Source organism: Symphodus melops, assembly GCF_947650265.1.
Source record: "Symphodus melops genome assembly, chromosome: 21".
In the NCBI taxonomy this organism is placed as follows: Eukaryota; Metazoa; Chordata; class Actinopteri; order Labriformes; family Labridae; genus Symphodus; species Symphodus melops.
Genome location: NC_136711.1, coordinates 19739206 through 19757969, shown reverse-complemented (window position 1 = coordinate 19757969; position 18764 = coordinate 19739206). Strand labels below are relative to the sequence as shown.

Sequence of the window (18764 nt, the reverse complement as noted above, 5' to 3'; positions counted from 1 at the left end):
ACAAAAGAGGCAGCGAGATAAGAGAGACAATGCTCTTTCTCTGCACGCAGAATCAACAAACACGTCGCTGATACGGGCGAGAAAGGAAACGCAAGCCATCATTGTCTTAACAGCTTCTATCTCCTGTCTGTGTTTATTACAGCGCAGGGTTCTGGTGTCGCAGTGCACGCCTCATGGCCGCCGCCGCCGACTCCTCAGTTTCACCTGAGAAAAAGAGAGATCAACAAACTGTACCTGTGTGTTTCAGATCATGACAGGTGATGTGTTTCATGAAAATCAAATCAAACAGATGTTTTCTGAGAGGCACTTCCTGTTGATGAGCTGCAGAGCTGATGGAGTGTGTGGCGTGTGGTAGAGAAGGTGTAAAGAGGGAAACTGATTTAACATTCAGTTGAATAAGTCAAATTACCTCTGTGTGTGTGTGTGTGTGTGTGTGTGTGTTCACAGCTCGTCCCAGTGCATACAGAGGACCAGCAGCGACGTGCGAGTCGGTCTCTGTGCTAATGAATCATCTCCTTCTTATCTTCAGCATCATTTACGGCCCATCAGGAACAAACGGTGAATGAATGTGTTCTCTAACTTGAAAACAAAGGCTTGCCCTCCACGCCGCCCGCTGACGACGACACGTGCAGTTTTTTCTCCTCCGAGGTGAGAGCACACGCACAAATCAAAACGGCACCAACAGGAACCAAAGCAGCAGCGGCTTGTTTCACGTCTGATTCAGAGGGGCCTCTGCAGGACTCAGGAAGTGAATTGGCCCCTTTCTCTACCAGACCTCCGACCAGCTCCAGGACTTGAACCGTCGACACAAGTCCCTGAGGAGTGATCAACAGCCACACATGCACATGCTTTCATTTTACACCCACAGTAGCATGTTTAGCATTACTTAGCTGTCACGGATTCTTTTTTATAGCCCACAAGTTTTACTCACTCATGATGGATAAAAGGATTTTTGGATGATGTCAGTGTGTCATTTGTTCTTGCTGTCCTTCATTTAAGACGTATTATAAATTAGTGGATAGAGGAGGAAACAAGTGAGAGAGAGAGAGAGTGAGAGAGAGGGGAATGAAATGTGGAAAAAGGAGCAACAGCTGGGACCAGCACCCCACTTTTGTGTGTTTTTAAGATGCACAAAGATTAATCCTGAAACACACTTTGGGACAGAGATGTTATTTGCAGTTTGTTTCTTTATCTTCAGTAAACTTAAAAGAGCTGAGATTAGTGTCCATTATTATTTTAATACACAAAAAGTGAAACATCTTAAACACTTCATAAAAAGTCATAAACATCTCTCAAACATGGAGTAGGTCGGTTTCTGTGCTCTTAACTGTTTTTACTTTAACAAAAATATATCCAACCCGACTGCCTCATCAAATGATTCTTAAAAAAACTGATAAAAACTCTGCAGCATTTTTCTTCTGGAGCATGTCGTCATATAAAACATTTGACAGTTTACTCCTGGACTTTACTCTTCCAGATCACCAGATAAACCAGTAGGGGGATGAGGCTCACGGGGACGAGAGTGAGGGCGATCACCAGCCACTGAGGAGCGTCCACCAGCAGGGGGTCCTCGTTGGAACAGTTCTGGAAGTAGAACGAGTGGACCTCGACGAAGAACTCCTGAATGTGTGAGTTTGGGTAATAACAGCCGGCCAGACCGGAGAAATTCTCCAGGCAGATGGTCATGTTGTTGTACGGCCTGCAACAGAAGGAGAGAGAAACACTTTGAGTGTTTCTGTTACTTTGAGATTCAGACGAGACCACTTGATGAATATATTTATTGACTGAACATAATAAGTCATTTGTTCCATCCCCTAAAACCATGCTCGGGTGTGTTTTAGAAAAGATCACTGTTTCATTTTCTCTCAACATATAGGAGGTGAAACACCAGATATAAACTAATAAAAACAATGTGAAAATGAAAGTAATGGGGCACTGGCAGCCTCGGTTAGTCCTTGTGCTCCATGAACAGAGAACATGGTCCCAAAGTACGGAATAGAAATAAAAGCCTAAAAAAGCGGCCCTCCACTAATGCATATCCACAGCTCCTGTGTGTGCATGTGTATGTCGGGCCTATGAGTGAGAGAAGCATGTCTCTAAAATAAAGTGTCAACCTGAATTTCTCTCAGGGATTAATAAAGTGTTTAAAAAAAGAAGAGGGAAACAGCGCCCCTGTGATTTAATAGCTGTGCTTGTGGACAAAAACGGTACTGCATGCTTGGAGTTGAGCTAATCATGTCATGTCATCAGGTGACATGACATCAACTGTTATGTGCCGTTTTTACGCCATAGATAATCAAACAAGAATCATAAGATCTTGTGAAGTTAGATTCTAATCTAAGTATGTTCGTCAAATAAAAAAAAAGTTAAAGGTAATTGGTTAGCTAGCCGAGGGAGCTAGCTGGCGCTTTTACATTGTTGCTATGACAACTAGCTAAGGTCAAGGTCGCTCGCTAGCAAAGATGCAGAGGAGAAGGGAAGGATTTTGGGATTTTGACCCCTTCACCCTTACGACGGAAAAAGAAAATGGCCTAAACATGAAAAACCGTGAGTTAAATACATGTTTAGTGTTTCTGTGTTGGCTTGCAGGCTGGTTTTATTTTGGATAAGCTCATTTTTATGGTCCCGCCATACAGTCTATGGTCCCGCCGCGGCTAGCTGTTGTTTTATTTTGTACTTAAACTTCAATTGATATCAGTGATTTACACGTTTCTTTGTCACTGAGTGAACTGAGGCTGATATGAAAGTGCGTCTGTATTTTCTAAACAATCAAGAAACGACAGTTTCCACTATTTTTTATTTAAATATTTATATATATTTATTATATTTATATATATTTAAATATTTTTCTTATTTTATTTTCTATTTTGAATCTAAATCTTGATAACCTACTTGGCAAAGATGCAGAGGAAGTTGGTGATGCATTGCAGGTGTGGGGTGCAGGATTGGTTTTAATAACTTGATGACGCAATAGAGGAGACACGTCCTATACTTTAATTGTGTGTGTGTGTGTGTGTGTGTGTGTGTTAGATAGATAGATAGATAGATAGATAGATAGATAGATAGATAGATAGATAGATAGATAATTAACGCTTACAGGAAAGTTATGAAAATATAATTCATAATAATAATTGTTAGGCATACGTACCTGATTATATTGTCCAGGACACACCAGTTTTCTTTGCTGATTGACATCATCTCCATGTCAAAAATCTGTCCACAGTAGTGACTGAGGTCTACCAGCAGGTCCTGATTGCATTTTTTGCCTGTACGTTTGGTTTTCTGGTCCTGAAAGTTCTCTGCAAAGGCAGGATAAAATACTTTTTAAGGAAAAGGAACTAAAGAGAAATTTCCTCATACTCTGCACTACACACGCTCCATTTCAAATCGTGTAGAGCACGGGGTCAATACGTTCTAGAAATGGACCCAGTGGATCAGGGAACACACTGTCTGACTGAGCAAAACCGCGGTGCACAGAGTAGAGATGTGGACCGGGGGGGGGGGGGGTCAGGGGGACACAGGTTTCAAACTGTTTCATGTAGATTTTTTTTTACAGTGTCAGATTAATTACGTTTTCCCTAAATTTTTATGAAGGTCTAAATTTGATTTGAATCAGTTCAACAAGTTTTAATTCTCTTGATTAAAATGCAGAAGTGAAAGTAGATTACTGAGACTTTATCGTGTAATTATGGACGGTGTTTCAGCCCTGAGCAGGAAGTTAAGTTCAGGAAACATTAAGGCACTGATAAGGACGACTGCTTCCTCTCAGATACTCACCATCATCCTCCTTAATGATTACTGAAGTCTGGTTGTTCAGAAGCTCCTGAAGATGCTCGTCTTTGTTAAAGTTTGATGTCAAATTTTCAGGCTTTGAAGTACCTGCAGACAAACAAAGTGTTTTGTCACCTCAGGGAAATAGTTCGGGTACAATCACTTCTATCTGAAGCAGTTCCACTGCCCGCTTCCATCGCTGCAACACCTGTTCACCTGATAACTGCTCTCATATCTGGCAAACCCAGGGGCGTCCAAAACGGCCTTCAAAGCCCCGCCTACCTTCTCTGGTCCAATCAAATCCAGAGCATTCAGGAGCAGAATCTAAAGTTAGAAGGAGGACATACTGGCTGCTGCGTTGTTGTTTCCTTCATGATCACAGAGGAAGAGAGCAGCTCTCTGATTGGTCCTTTAATCAGTGATTGTTAATAACCTGCAGAATAATGCCGCCATAAAAAGAAAAAGACACAGAATCTCTTACTGTAAACGACGGTGGTCGTGATGAATGTTCGGTTCTTCTCAACGCTGCTCGGCTCTCCGTCTGTCACGTTCACCATTTGTGACTCTACAACACCTGAAGGAGCCGATCGAGAACATTGATTTAACCCTGCATGAACACGTCGAGCACTTTTTAAAGACTCTGTCAGCAGCAGTTTGTCAGCCAAGGTTATAACGCTCTGTGTCCTTCATCAGCCCCACACACAGGAGAACAATGGACACTTCTGGAAACATGCACTGAACCCAGTAAACAGGAAATTCTTAAGAGTTAAACACCATTAACCTCCCGTGTTTAGATAAAGGCTGTATGTGGAATAAAAAGAGTTTTAGATGCACGTACCGAGGATGAGCGCGGGGACGAGCACGTTCAGGATCATGGTGCCGAGCGAGGAGGGGATCAGCAGTAACCTCCGAGGCCGCCGGCTGCCCTGAGGTGTCTTTATGAGGCTGAAGGTCTGAGAGCTGAGTGTGTGAAGGAGCAAGCCCATCCCTCTTTATCTCTGCACTGATGACTGTGTGTGTGTGTGTGTGTGTGTGTGTGTGTGGGTGTGTGTGTTCCTGTGATGCTTAAATGTGCCTCATACTCAGACTGCTGGGAAACGTTTGACAGTAGAGATCTGAGGATTAATAAATCAGTCTTAAAGTGGAACTCACACGCTGAACACACTCCTGCTGAAGCGACGCACATTTAGAGAAACACGCAGCATGTTCAGAAATCCTGCCAATCAAATGTGGCGGCTGAAACACGAAACACCTGCATGAACAAACGACATTCAAAACACTGACAGAGAATCAGCAGACACAACGGAAATGTGCTCGCTCATATTTTCATGCTCTGTTGTTTCATACAAAGAAGAGCACCTTGTGTTTGTCTCTTCTGCATGTTTGTTTCTGAATATGCTGCAGGTTGTTTTTTTGTTTTTTTTAAATGTGCGTCATTGCAGCGTGTGACCCCTTCCGGCCACCGTAGATCTCTAACTGTGATCATCTTGAAGGAGTTTGAGAAAAGCTGTGAGTCTTGCTCATCAGTCCTCTGCAGACTTCGTTATTTTATGGGTTGATCTTTTTTGTTTGAGGGATCACTGCTCATATGGTTCATTAATTATTAATTATTTTAAATGAAATATCAATTAATCTCATATTCACATGCTGTCGTCTGAATATTCACCAAAGACTTGGATTAATCAAGCACCGAAAATATTGCAAAAAATGCCTCCAGTAGATGATTTCTTTAAAAGCTGGCAGACTCAAAGAAAGCTTTTAAATATTTGAATCATTTAAAGAAAGATGTAAAATAAACCTGAACAATTCGTCGCTTTAATCATCTCACATGTGAATGTTTATTCATGGACGACTTCCACTTTAATCAGAGAGACAAACTAGGACTCCATATTTCATTTAGACGATCTGAACTGTGATGACTGAACACAGGAAGTGCTGGTATGCCCTCACTTAACATAAACACATGATCACAATATATGTTCCTGTGTAAGAGGGGCTGTCCTGACGTGACTGCAGGACGGGGGGGGGGGGCAGCACGCTGCAGTTTCCTGCTCCTCCTCAGATAGTTGGCACAAACACTCTTAAGGGATTTCCTCCGTGGTTTTAAGAGCAGGGGATGTGGCTCGCCCGGACAGACAGGCGGGAATCAGGAAGCTGGTGCAGCGTGGAAGATAGCCAGAGACTTCGAAACAATTAACAAAGCTGAATCACAGAAAGCTCTTATGGTGACGCTGAACCGCCCTGCCAGAAACAAGTCCCTGGATTTTCTCCCAACAGAAACTGATTATGTATTTCAGGTTAAAGATCAGAGTGAGCTTTCAGGAACTCCTCGGCTCGCTCAGGCAGGAAGCTGTTCTGGCATTTAGGGCTCCTCTGCATGTTCAAAGACGTTTATGGAATTTAGCTTTTGGAAAAGCAAATCAAAGATTTTTTTTTTATGTGAAACTTAAAAATAAACCAGATACAAGATCTGAGTGATAAATAAGATATTAAACTAAAATACAGGATTAAGATCTGACTCCCTCACGCTACATGTTACAGAGACCTTTCGATTCAATCCTTTTTGTAGGTTTTGTAGATGATTATTATTATTATTGTTATTGAATATTTTATTATTGTTGTGTGATTTGTATTTTATCAAAGGGAACACTGTTCATGACATCAGAACAAATGCAGTTTGTTTGCATGAAGGTTGTCTTTAAAACAGCATGCTGCAGGAGTGCTGATGATTATGAGGTTTATTCTTCTTAAGGGAGCAATGTTTAACGCTGGCACCTGGTGGTTAAAATGGGTACTGCAGTCCAGAGAGCTTCAGAGAGTTTGATCCAAGGTCACTTTAATTTATTCAATAGATATCTTACACATTACTCCTTTAGATAAAGTAGAATATTCTTTGGCACAGATTTATAAAAACAACAAAGACCGTACGTCACAAGCAGAAAATACATTTTCATAGTGATTCACATTTATGATGCCTTTTATTTATTTTTATTTATTTTGCATGGTTCATGCTACACACAGACGTACAGTGAATACTGTCAGTATGTATCTGCCTCATGATGCATCTGTAGCCTTTGGTTACCCGACATATCTGGAGGATGAAAATCGATACAGATAAAAGTGACATAGCGTGCAAGCGATCATGAGTAATATCCATACGTGATGGTTTCGATTACAGAATGCGTACATCTTCACATCTCTCAAATCCTGTTTTCATCAAGACATCTATTTTATCTCCTGGTAGAGAAGGAGGACGCACATCAAAACAACTTGAACACATGACGCCGCCGGGAGCGTTTCCACGCATCAAACAAACCGCCACGTGCTGCAGATGTACGAACCGCGCCGAGAAAGACGCCTTCAAACACACGTCAAACATCCAACTGGGAAAAAAATCAATACAACCGAAAAATGGAAAAAAGAAATTGCACATTAAATTTGCCATTTAAAATAAACATCCTTTTATTAGCGTCTGAACTGATGTATTTATATATTAATATTGAAGAAGGAACAGAATCACATACTGATCATATCGGCCTATATAACTTTCTAAGATCTCTTAAAGCAGAGTGGTGTCCAAACTTTTTTTCTTGCGGGCCAAAATTGTCGCGTTAGAATCGCTCACGGGCCACAGGGTTTTTTTTTGTGGTTTTTTAAATATTGGAAGGAAGTTTTTCATATTGCATCACATGAAGAAAACTTTCAAGCAAAGAAAAACACATTTTTCTCGTCTCAGGGCAAAATGAAGGCTGGACTCACGACCATTCAACACTACTACCATGTTTCTACTGATACACGGCTTCATGTAAATGGGTGAAGTATCCCTTTAAGTCTGCAGAGATAAATCTAAATGTACGCATGTAATCATCCCGGGGCAATAAAACAGATTCTCAACCAAATGTAAAGAAGCCTTAGATATCGACTGTAGGTTCTTGAGTTTTTATTTGAATTATTTCACAGTGAAGATGAGAGACTCTAAAGTGAGACAGTGTGTCTGCAGCCCCGTGTCCCCCCTCATGTTTAAAAGCACAGAATACATCTTTAACTGTACAAACACTTTTGTGTTCAAGGTTAAATGTTTGACTTTAGGTTGAAATGATCCCCCTCCTCAAACAATGCACACATTCTTATTGAACAAATATCAGACGGTGAAGAGTTATCGGGGTTTTCCCGTCATCTGTTATTAAATCAGTGTTGAAGCTTATAGATCATATCATGACCCACCTTTTTCCCCTTCACGTTGTGTTTACAGGTTGAAGAGCAGGTCACATGTTTCACATGCGTTTAAAGAACCACACTCACAAACATCAGGTCCCAGGTGAACCACAGCGCTGAGCCGCTCTGTAGCTGTCGACCTGACAAACATTTCCCAGAAGCAAAAACAACAAGTGAGCCTTGAGCATTGTTTTTTCTCTCTCATGGTCTGATGCCAACGTCTGATACAAACATGTGGTTTTTAATGCTCCTCATCTCTGCAGACTACAGGCTGACACTTACACCGTCCCTTTTATCTTTGCACCTTTCAAATTAAAACCGCAAACCCTCCGTGATAAAAGAAATTCAAATAAAGAGACAAGAAAAGGGGCAACTTATACCCACATTTTAAACTTCAATTTAAACCACACCGATACCTGTTTAAATGCCACAACAACAAAAACAGAAGTCAGAGGCGCCCAGAAATGGATAATTTAATTAATTCTTAAACTCCTGATTCTGTGTAAATTGAAAATTTATGTTTGCAACAAATTGGTACCAAAATATTTCCATGCAACAATGAATTTGTGCAAATGATCCCGCAGTGTTTCCCCTCATCATGAGTTTAAACCGACCTGTTAATCTGGATCTTTGGATTTAATTGAATTTGGATTTTAGGATTTAATTGAATTTTTTAAAATAATTTGATGCAGACGAGGAAGTCTTTAAATTACTGTGAGTAACTTTGCAACTCAATTATAATGCTTGAACCAATAACCATACAACCACCACAGACTATATAATACAATTATGAGTATATAATACAACAATGTGCACATTACAATCAGGACAGAATAAATCAGGATGATTCAAATCACAATCAGAATCATTTTTTATTTCCAAGTAAATTTAAATACAAGGAAATTGTCTTGGTGCAGTTAACATGCGAAATAAGGCAAAAAAATAAAAACTACATCGATGAAGCATGAGAAGCAAATGTCAAATTTAAAGAATAAAAAAGGGTGCATGAAAGAGAGTAGAGTAAAAGTCCAGAAACAGCACGGACGTCTCTAACGTGGCTGATCGAGTGTTTCCCTCACTCAGCCTCCACATGTTGCTGCTCACTATAAACTAGTCGGGGGTCGTCCTCGTGCACTCGTCCTAAGTGGTGTTTTCACCCCCGCTCTACAGGAAACAGAGACGTATGAAACCATGAGGACAGCTTCACAGCTTGTTCCTCTTCAGAGCTTTACTGCCAGTTATTCTTTAAAAGTGTTTATTTATTCCTAGAAATCTGCAATCTTTTAAAAGTTGTGCCCCCACGAGTCCTTTCACAATAAAACAGGACAGGAAATAAGGTATGTGTAGGCAGTGTGGAAAAAAAGCAAAATCAAAGCACCACAAAAACAAGTCTTATTCTCAAATCAGTAAATTCCTTTTTAGCAAGCAGTTAAAATCTGAACTCTAAAAAGAGTAAATCAATGTTTTATGTAATGAAGTAAAAATGTGATGGATGCAGAACGGTGCGTTCAGCACTTCACACCGAGGACACGCTGACATTCAAACTGATTTTCATTGTGGAACAGATACGTAGTTTTTATTTCTCCTGATTACTCAGGATGAAAGTGACCGCACCGATGTTTTGACTTAAACAGCAGAATGAGTCAGAGACCATCATCATCATCAGTCAGCATATTTTAATCCGTGCCTGAGTTTCACGTCCTCGTTGCAGAATCAAGGGACCAATCACAACACTCGATCAGCTATCAGATCACTTTTAAAGGTCACGTCTGAGATGTTTCTGCTGTCGTGCACTGGGATCATTTGAGGCTGAAAGGGCCGCCATCTTTTAGCCAAAGTTTGAACATTCATTCAAACTGTTATGAGCTGTTTGAAATGCGTAACATGCAATATAAATCATCCGTCAGCGGTCATTTGGGTTTCACTCTGGACTGTTTGTCGCTCAGTCATGATGAAAGATAATTATCCACGTTAATAACGACGTTAGCTGCAGCTCCATTTGAATTCAGTGAGATTCATGAACTGAACGACGCGACGCGTACAGGTTCAGCAAAGAGGTGCGATATGTGAGGGTTAACGACAAACGGACTCTCCACAGTTTGACCTTCAGATTCACCTCAGATGTCAGGCAGAGGTCGTGGACGTGCGGTTCCAACACTGAGAGGACACACCCAGGTGTGTTTCTGCACGTGTGTGTCCAACTGTTGAACTCTGCTTCAGAGCATACATGTCTTGTTTCTGTCACAGGGAAATTATAATTGTTTTTTACAGTAAAGTAAATGTTGCTGCACATCATTAAGAATGATGAAGCTGTTGTGCTGCTGCAGCGACTGGTGAGTTTGACTTCAGAGATAATAAGAGACACACATCTGTTTCCTGGAAGCAACAAGATGATGCAGATTTTATTTTTGCCCTCGTCTTTAGATCAGATTGACCTCTCAGATATATCAAACACAAGTTTTCTGCTGACATCCTGATATAACTCCTGATGATAAAAAAAAAAAAAAAAAATCACGTGGGTAAAGCGAAGTGGGCAAAGCACAGACCTGGTTTCAGCTGCTGGGAGGGGTCATGTGTTCCTCTCGGGGTTGTTTTTCATGAGTGCCAGCTTGTTGAGGTTTCTAACACAGACTGAGGGAGACAGGTGGAGGACCAGGGACATGCTCAACACGTCGGACAGCACAGGTAAGATCCTGCACACAAATCTGAGCCACATTCAAAAGGAAAATTCTGTAAGAAAAAGACGACGTTTTTTTCTGCACGTGTGCAAAAATTAACGTTTAATATTACGTCAAACTAAAAAGTGCATGTCCAAACATTTAGGTTTAAGAATAACACATCTACTCTACTGAATAATGGACGTCCTTAAAATATGGAAATTAAAAACTTATTTTTATAAATAATTTAATTTATAAATTTTTTTTTTCTTTTTTTTTATAAAATCTGTTGAATTGAGGAAAAAAAAATAAGTTCATATCGCACATATCAGAAGTTGTTTAATGTTCATATTAAAGTGATTCTTGATTGCTGGAGTTAAAGTGAAGCGGCGAGCCGTGTGGTTACGGGTGACCATCATAAAGACAGTCTGACTCACTGCACCGACCACTTTCTCCACCTGATCATCCAGAGCTCTGATTGGTTTTATAACCTGGGAGTGAGGACTGTTCATGCTCAGCAGGGAGTAAATGACTCGCTGTGTTTCTCTGGGAAGGAAAAAAAAAAGGTTGAAATATTTGGTTGTTAACTTCGCAGTGCGTCGACTAAAACGAGAAATGAAACTGACTGCTGAGTGAGAAGCATGTGAGGCCCCTCGTCTTCAATCTGCTCATGACTCCCCGCACGCCAACGACCAACCACCTGACGCTCTCACGTCTCACACACCCGATAACCTTCATTTGATTTCAAACAACAACATGAAGGATTGTCGCCTTTCGCTTGCCGTAGTCTTCAACTTCCACCGTGTCGTCCCAGACGGGAAAATGGTGACAACGAGAGACGTGAGAGATGAGGAAAGGTATGATAATTAAAAAATAAAAAAAAGTGCTTCTCTGTAACCCATTGAAGTTGAATGAAATTAAAAAACACGATTAAAAATCAGAACTATTTGTGGGGCACTTTTTTAGGTTTACAAAGTGCAGAAGCTGCCGAGCACGACGACAACAAGATTCACAATTAAAAACTCACGACAGCAAAGAACAGGAACCTTCCAGTTCAATCAACATGATAACTCATAATTATAACAGACGGGAAAACCAAACCCTGAACAGACGAGTGTTTCATTCAAAGAGAGGCCTGTCGAGGAAACTGAAAATCTACAGCGTTAAAAAAGGATCGATGATTGTTTGCACGATACGGCGTCCATCACTGATCACACACACTGCACGCCATCACTGTTATTATTTAATACTCAACATCCTCACTCAATGAATAAGTCAGAGTGCCCTCCATCTCTCCTCCACACACACACACACACACACACACAGTAACCCTGCACACGCGCTCAACTCGTACACACAATAAATCCTGAGTTTTGAGAACAACGACCCTTCATGATTCAAAGTCGGCACGCGGCCGCTGAGCGTGAATGAAACGTGTAATAATATATTTATTTCATCTCATAGAGAGAAGATCCCATCCTTTATTTTCTGTTTTATTTGGATGGACGGTTAAACGCCTGCATCAGCTCGCTGAGTTTATTTTCAGAATAAAATAAAGAAAATGTTGATAATAAATCCTGTTTGTGTCTAAACGCTGTCGTGGACGGAGAACAAACATAAAGAGGGAAACACGTGTCTGAAAATAAAGGATTCTGGATTTAAATCTTTGAAGCGTTAGACTGAAGATGTCGACATGTTCCATGTGCTGATACTTTAATTTAAAATATGTTTTTAAATAAATGTCCACTCTTTAAACGATCCGCATCATCAAACAGGAAGAACCGAAGCTCTAAAAATAATCGACACATCTCGGGTCGTATTTTAACCAAAAGATACGGTGAGCAAAAGAGAGAGAAGCGAAGCTCGGATTACACGACTCTGACATTCAGAGAGGACGACTGTTTCTGTTTGAAACGTTACCGACGCAGTTTGTTTAATCTGAAGTCCTCAGGACTTTTATTTGTAATAAATAAATAATAAAGATGAATGTTGTTTTAAATTCTGCTCATGTAATAACCCAGGAGGGGACGGTCGCCCAGAGCGACACAAAATACGACGGGTGTTTTGATTTCACAACAGACGTGTCAGACGTGGACGCGCTCGACGGTAAATATCTGGAAAGCAGTAAAGAGACTTTACAAACGTGCAGCGTGCGAGAGGGCGGAGAGCGCATGACGAGGATGGTTCATATTTATCACACTAACCTGGAATTAATTTTGTCTGTTAGGAAACATTTTAATCTCTGTTCAAACATTTTATATAATTCGAGTTATTAAAGACTTTTGCATCAGAACGCTTTCAAGATGAAATGGTTGATTGTTATTTTCTGAATCAAATGGCCACTGATCTTTTTAACTTTTATTTTCTTTAACTATTTTTTACAATATTACGATATTATTATTATTATTATTTTTTTTTACAATTTTATATTTTTATGTAATTTAATTTTGCACTGTGATTTTTCTACTGCTATCCCGCTCTGCTGCTGTGACACTGTAAATGTCTCAGAGATAAATAAAGGATTATCTTATTTTGAAAACCGGTGTCAAATCTAACTGAAGGTCCCGTCCTGTAGAGTGAAGGTCAGGACAGAAACAGGAAGTGATTAGGGGATCCCAAAGTGAGGTCAAGCAGCTGAAAGGTCAACGTGTGATCAGGTCATAAAAACACCTGACAGCGAATCACAGATGAAACCTGTTTCACAACATCTGTTTTCAAAATGTTTGGTCAGAATAATTTCATATTTACAGAGATATAAACAAAGAGCTGACACTCTCACGCTGTTCCTCTTACCTTAACGACAAACTCCTTCACGTCTGCCACGAGCATCATGAAGAAGAGATAACAGAAGCTACAGAGCTAAAGCTACAGAGCTAAAGCTAAAGAGCTAAAGCTACAGATCTCAGTGATGTTGTCGGTGAGGCTGTCCGAGTCTCACAGTTTGAACATGAATGATAAAGATGTGATTGTGGAGACTTCCTATAAAGGCTGTTAGCACGCGACACTGACTGATCTGTAGACCATGAAGCTGCCCACGACTTCCCCCGAGCCAACGACCTGATGCCAGTCTCACGCAAGCCTCTGCCATCTGACTCAAACATCACAGCTGCTTACTAATCTGAGGAAACAACCTGCAGATCTCTCAATTTCAACCTGTCCCGATATCGTGACAGTCGTAACACTCTAATGTTTTCCAACACTAGTTACTTGCACTTTGGTCTCACTCTGGTATTTCAGATTGACTCAGACATGCTGCAGGAGATTTGTATTGTTATGCCATCATGCAGGCTGTTTGTGACTACGTCCAATTACTGTAAGCTGTGTGTGATTACAAACAGGATCAGAGTGGATTTACTACAAGAAACTTCACACACACACACACACACACACACACACACACACACACATGCTTCGGGGAGCTCCGACTGTTAGAAGAGAATATCTGACCTGTCTGAAGTCAGGAGTTCATCAAAAGGAGAATTCAAAGTTTTATCTTATTTGAGACAATCTTAATCTTGAAACTGGGAAGTCTTAAAAGTTGCATTAGTTACAATTAAAAAAAGTTGAAATTTCTTTTTTTAAATTATTCGTAGCCCTGTATTTTATCAAAACAATGATTAAACATACAGTGCAAACGGTCTGTATTTAACATTTCTCTTTTTTCTTCCCTGAGAAACATTAAAAGATCCTGTAACACGACAACGAATACACCTAAATATAATAAATAAAAATAATAAATGCAAAAATTAATTAATAAAAATACAGTCACCAAACAAAGACGAATCACTAACAATAAAAATTTACAAAACAAACAAGTAAAAACCGTTGTATACACACCATAAGTAAATAGGAAAACAGCATCAGATTTCATTGACGTAAAAAAAAAAAAAAATTGATGATAACCCTTTTTTTTTTGTTGTCATGTCGATTAACCAGTTTTTATTCTCCCCACCAGCGATGGATTCCTTCTATGAGGACGGCTACGAGTTTGATTATGAGACGAGCTTCCCTTATATCAGCGACTCGCTGCTGAATCTGACCAACAGCAGCGACTATGAGCTGTCGTACTGGTGTGAGGCCGACCCTGAGCAGGAGTTCATCATCAAGACCTTCCAGACCAGCGTCTTCTGCCTCATCTTTCTGCTGGGCATTCTGGGAAACGGCCTGGTGATCGCCACCTTCACTCTGTACCGCCGCCTTCACCTCCGCTCCATGACCGACATCTTCCTGTTCCACTTGGCGCTGGCCGACCTCCTCCTGCTCTTCACCCTCCCGCTGCAAGCCGTCTACACTCACCGGGGCTGGATCTTCCCCTCGTTCCTCTGCAAAGTCACATGCGCGTTCTACGCCATCAACACGTACAGCGGGATTCTGCTGCTAGCCTGCATCAGCGTTGACCGCTACATGGTGGTGGCTCGGGCGCAGGAGATGCTCCGGCTCCGCAGTCAGATTTTAACCTGCGGGAAAGTAGCCGCGGCGGTGGTTTGGCTTGTTGCCGCGCTCCTCAGCCTGCCAGAGATCCTCTACTCCGGGGTGGTAGGGTCCGGCAATGAAGCGTACTGCGGCGTGCTGAATACTGGAAGAGTGAAAATGGCGACCAACGGAGCCATCATCGGCGTCTTCTGCCTGTCGCTCTTTGTCATGGTGGCGTGCTACTCTCTGATCGCTCTCGTGCTCTGGGAGGGGCACGCAGAAAGGCGGGTGAAACAGTGGCATCGTCAGCGTACGTTGAAGCTGATGGTGGCTCTGGTGCTGGTTTTTCTCGTGTTCCAGCTTCCGTACACGGTGGTGCTCTCGCAGAAAATAGCGGGCGATTTCTGCAACCTTCTGCTGGAATACATCACCTGCACGCTGGCGTACACCCGCTGCTGCCTCAACCCCATCCTCTACGCCCTGGTCGGCGTGCGCTTCCGCAGAGATGTGCTGAAGCTCCTCCACGACTCGGGCTGCCACAGCGGCCTCCAGCTGACGCCGTCGACACTCGTCTCCACCTCCATGACGTCCTCTTCGTCCAGGAAACTCAAAGTTTGTTCTCCGACTTTCAGAGAACGCAGCTACTCCAGCAACGACACCGTACCTCCTCCCAACTTTCAGTTTCCATGATCTTTCCCTGAGTATCATCGACCCCTCTACATCAAGCTCAGGGCGGGACGGCCGAATGCTATCTTAACTTTGAGCGTCTGAAACTGAGGTTGTAAGCTATATGGATATTTCACAATGTCATTACTTTACGAGAAGACCAACTGGAAGGACAAGAAGAGAGACTGAATAATGTAGAGCAGGGGCTTCCAACAGGTGGCTCGCAGGCAGGTTGACCTGCTGTGTTAATTGTGTTATTTGGTCCATAAAAACAAATGCAAAGTCGTGATGTTGTCTTGGGCCTTGATGTGATGTGATGCAGTCACATAGTTTACTAAGTGGCACAATAACAACATTGTCAAATATTCATGTTTTTTTTTTTCTTGATGTGAATTTACGTTATTCATTAGCATTAGCTTATTGCAATTTAACGCGTGTACAAGCAGTAGTTTAATTAAGCTGATGTGTGCTATGTAAATAAATGCAAGCTATGTGATCCAAGTATCTCTTGGCCACTTACATTTTTTAAAGCAGCTCTCGGATGAAAGAAGTTTGGAGACCCCCGATGTATGAAGGAAACAACATTTGATAACTTCACATTAGCGACTAATAGCTAATGCTAACATTCGAGCCCTCTCTTGGGTTGTGTGGACAAACTTTTCTCTACTCACTTGAATACCAATACTAGTGTTCTCTGTGTAAGTCCAGTCATCTGTGTCGTGGTAAATCGAAGCTTGATCCAAAGACCTGATGAAGATCTCCTGCGATCATTGATTAGCATTAGCATTAGCATGCTAACGATCCACAGAGGCTTGCGTTTCTCGCTTCGTCCACCAGTTAGTTCAGAACTAAAGAAGCCAACTTTAACAAAGTTCAAAACTCAACATGAATGATTTTCAAATATGATTATCATAAAACTTAAAATGTAATGTTTCAATAAAAATCAATTCATTCCTGTTTGTAAAGAGACCCAACGCATTACTTTACCCAAACTAGATTTACTGGATGTCCTTTAGTTTGTCTATATTATAAGAAAGTCTTTTCTGCATGTTTGCCATGAAGGCTGGTGTTGTTCTCATGTTCTGCTGTATAAAAACACGTTTGTTTGTTTTTTGTTTCAGATGCAATAAAATAACTGGAGCTTGGTTGTGGCAGTCGTGAGTTTTTGAATACCTGTTTCCGTTGACACGATTCGTACGCTGCTCAAAGTGTTGAGGTTTTTTGTTCCACTTTGTTCAGAGTTTTTTTTTGTTTTTTTGTTTCAGTCGTCAGGTGACAAACTGCCTCTGGTCACAGTCACACAACCCTGTAACCCGAACCACAACCTCCGAGCCAAACAGCCAGCCAACAGGCGTGTTTTAGTTTCAGGAAGTGAGATCCTATTAAAAGCTTTCACACTGTTGGTAGTAGAGCTTTGTGTTCAGGAGACTTTCTGTTGTAATCTCTTTTAATTGAAGTTTCAGAGTTGGTAACAAACAAATAGTGACCCAACAGATTTTCACAAAATCCAAGAAAATCCAAGAAGGTTTTTCTGTTTCCATTGAAAATTGTTTTTTTTTTTTTAAATTAAACTGAACTGATTTTAATGATTAATAAGGGACAATCAACCAATCTTTATTTGTATAGCACCAATTCATAGCAAGTGTTATCTCAAAGAAGATAAAATACCTTACTCTGTGGGGGGGGGGGGTCCATAGCAGCAGGCCGTCCCCACCAATGGAAGAGCTCAGGAAGACGTGTGGTTAGTAACCAAGATTTACAGATAGTGACGTATTACAATCAGATGTGTATGCACAGAGAGAGGCAGAGATAAGAGCTCGAGGTGCCAGTTCCCCTGGTGGTCTACAGCAGCAACAAGGAGCTGGTCTATCATCATCTATAGTCTTTATAAGTCTTTTCTTAAAAGTGTGTCGTCCTCCAGGACAAATAACCAAATAATAGTGATTGAAGTGATTTAAAAAGGAGCTCTTATAAAGTCTACTTCATCGTCACGTGTCATCTCTAGTTTTTTAAATATGAGAAAGAAGTTCAGAAACTCACTCCCCACTGTGAAGTCATGAGACGTTTTGACCACTAGATGGCGGCCTGGTCCAGGAACACTTTCTACAGTTTGCTCTTAAAAACATGAGAGGACTCTTTCATACATCAGAAGAAGAAACCCTCTGATAAATAAACATAGTCAAAAACAGAAACAACATAAGTGACCCTCGACATGCAGCGGTGGGTTTTTCTCTACGTTTTGACCTTTCGTACGCAAACAGCATTTTAGCTAACTGAAAACACAAGTTTTGGAAAACTCCTTCCAGGTTAAAGATGTTTTAGAAACTTAAGGCTTCATGCAGGGGCGCTTTGAGGGTCTGTAGGGGCCCTTGGTAAAGATTCATTGGGGGGCCCCTCCAACCAGCATCCATTATTTATTTCACACCTAAAATGCACCCAACACTAAGCAGGCCGTAGAGAGTAAGTGTTGGCAGATGGGGCCCCATGAGGGAGGTTTCCGACTGGCATTGCAGAATTTGCACATTTAAAAAAAATATTTTGTTGGAGAGAGGGAGAGAAAATGGGGGGGGGGGGGGGCTCCTCCTGGCGTGGGGCCTCAAGCCCGTTGACGAGCAGCGCGTGTGCTCAGACTCGCAGGTATCAGAGTGACGCTCGTTACTTATTAACGCCCGCCTCCTCCACCTTCCACCAACACGCCGGTTAAACAGCAGCTCGTTTTACAAACCGCCACCGTCATCGCCGCCGCACAACTTCTGATTGTGATTAGGACTGTGATCCTCTTTAGCAGTCACAGCGCTGAGACGCAGGGTGTTAGAAGAGATTCTGATGATGCAACGTGTTGTGTTGAATCGCTGGCGTGTTACGTGTGTCTCTCTTATGAATCAGACTCTTTAAGTTCCAGGTTTACTGAGCTGATTCTCTCAGCGATAACAGATGTAACGAACGACGCTGAGATACAAACTCGAGTAATCCTTTCAGACGCAGTAACAGGCCGTCAGAGCTGAACAACAAAAGGTCTCTTTCTCCGCAGTCCAACAAAAA

General features: G+C 41.5%; 3 protein-coding genes and 1 long non-coding RNA gene across 6 annotated transcripts in view; 2 read left to right on the top strand and 2 right to left on the bottom strand.

The window, feature by feature from the left end:
• LOC306817093 overlaps positions 1-18764 on the bottom strand; it is a 160747-nt gene that overhangs the window by 83210 nt on the left and 58773 nt on the right. The window lies entirely within an intron of this gene.
• Positions 1-18764, top strand: part of LOC306817072 (UDP-glucuronosyltransferase 2C1-like) — a 78870-nt gene that overhangs the window by 9166 nt on the left and 50940 nt on the right. The window lies entirely within an intron of this gene.
• On the bottom strand, positions 981-5411 carry LOC306817091 (uncharacterized protein). Its single transcript, XM_079333707.1, has 5 exons — positions 4610-5411; positions 4253-4345; positions 3778-3879; positions 3149-3299; positions 981-1699 (listed from the first exon to the last, which is right to left on the bottom strand). The coding sequence occupies exons 1-5, from the start codon at positions 4755-4757 to the stop codon at positions 1453-1455; spliced, it is 741 nt and encodes a 246-aa protein (XP_079189833.1). The 5' UTR covers positions 4758-5411; the 3' UTR covers positions 981-1452.
• ccr10 (chemokine (C-C motif) receptor 10) lies at positions 1734-16867 on the top strand. Of its 3 annotated transcripts, XM_079333697.1 has the most exons (3): positions 2485-2547; positions 10617-10671; positions 14599-16867. In XM_079333697.1, exons 2-3 carry the CDS (start codon positions 10647-10649, stop codon positions 15744-15746), a joined length of 1173 nt encoding a protein of 390 aa, XP_079189823.1. In that variant the 5' UTR covers positions 2485-2547; positions 10617-10646; the 3' UTR covers positions 15747-16867. The 3 variants fall into 3 exon arrangements, with proteins under 3 accessions (XP_079189822.1, XP_079189823.1, XP_079189821.1); XM_079333696.1 differs by lacking the exon at positions 10617-10671 and having other exon boundaries at positions 1734-2547; XM_079333695.1 differs by lacking the exon at positions 2485-2547 and having other exon boundaries at positions 10537-10671.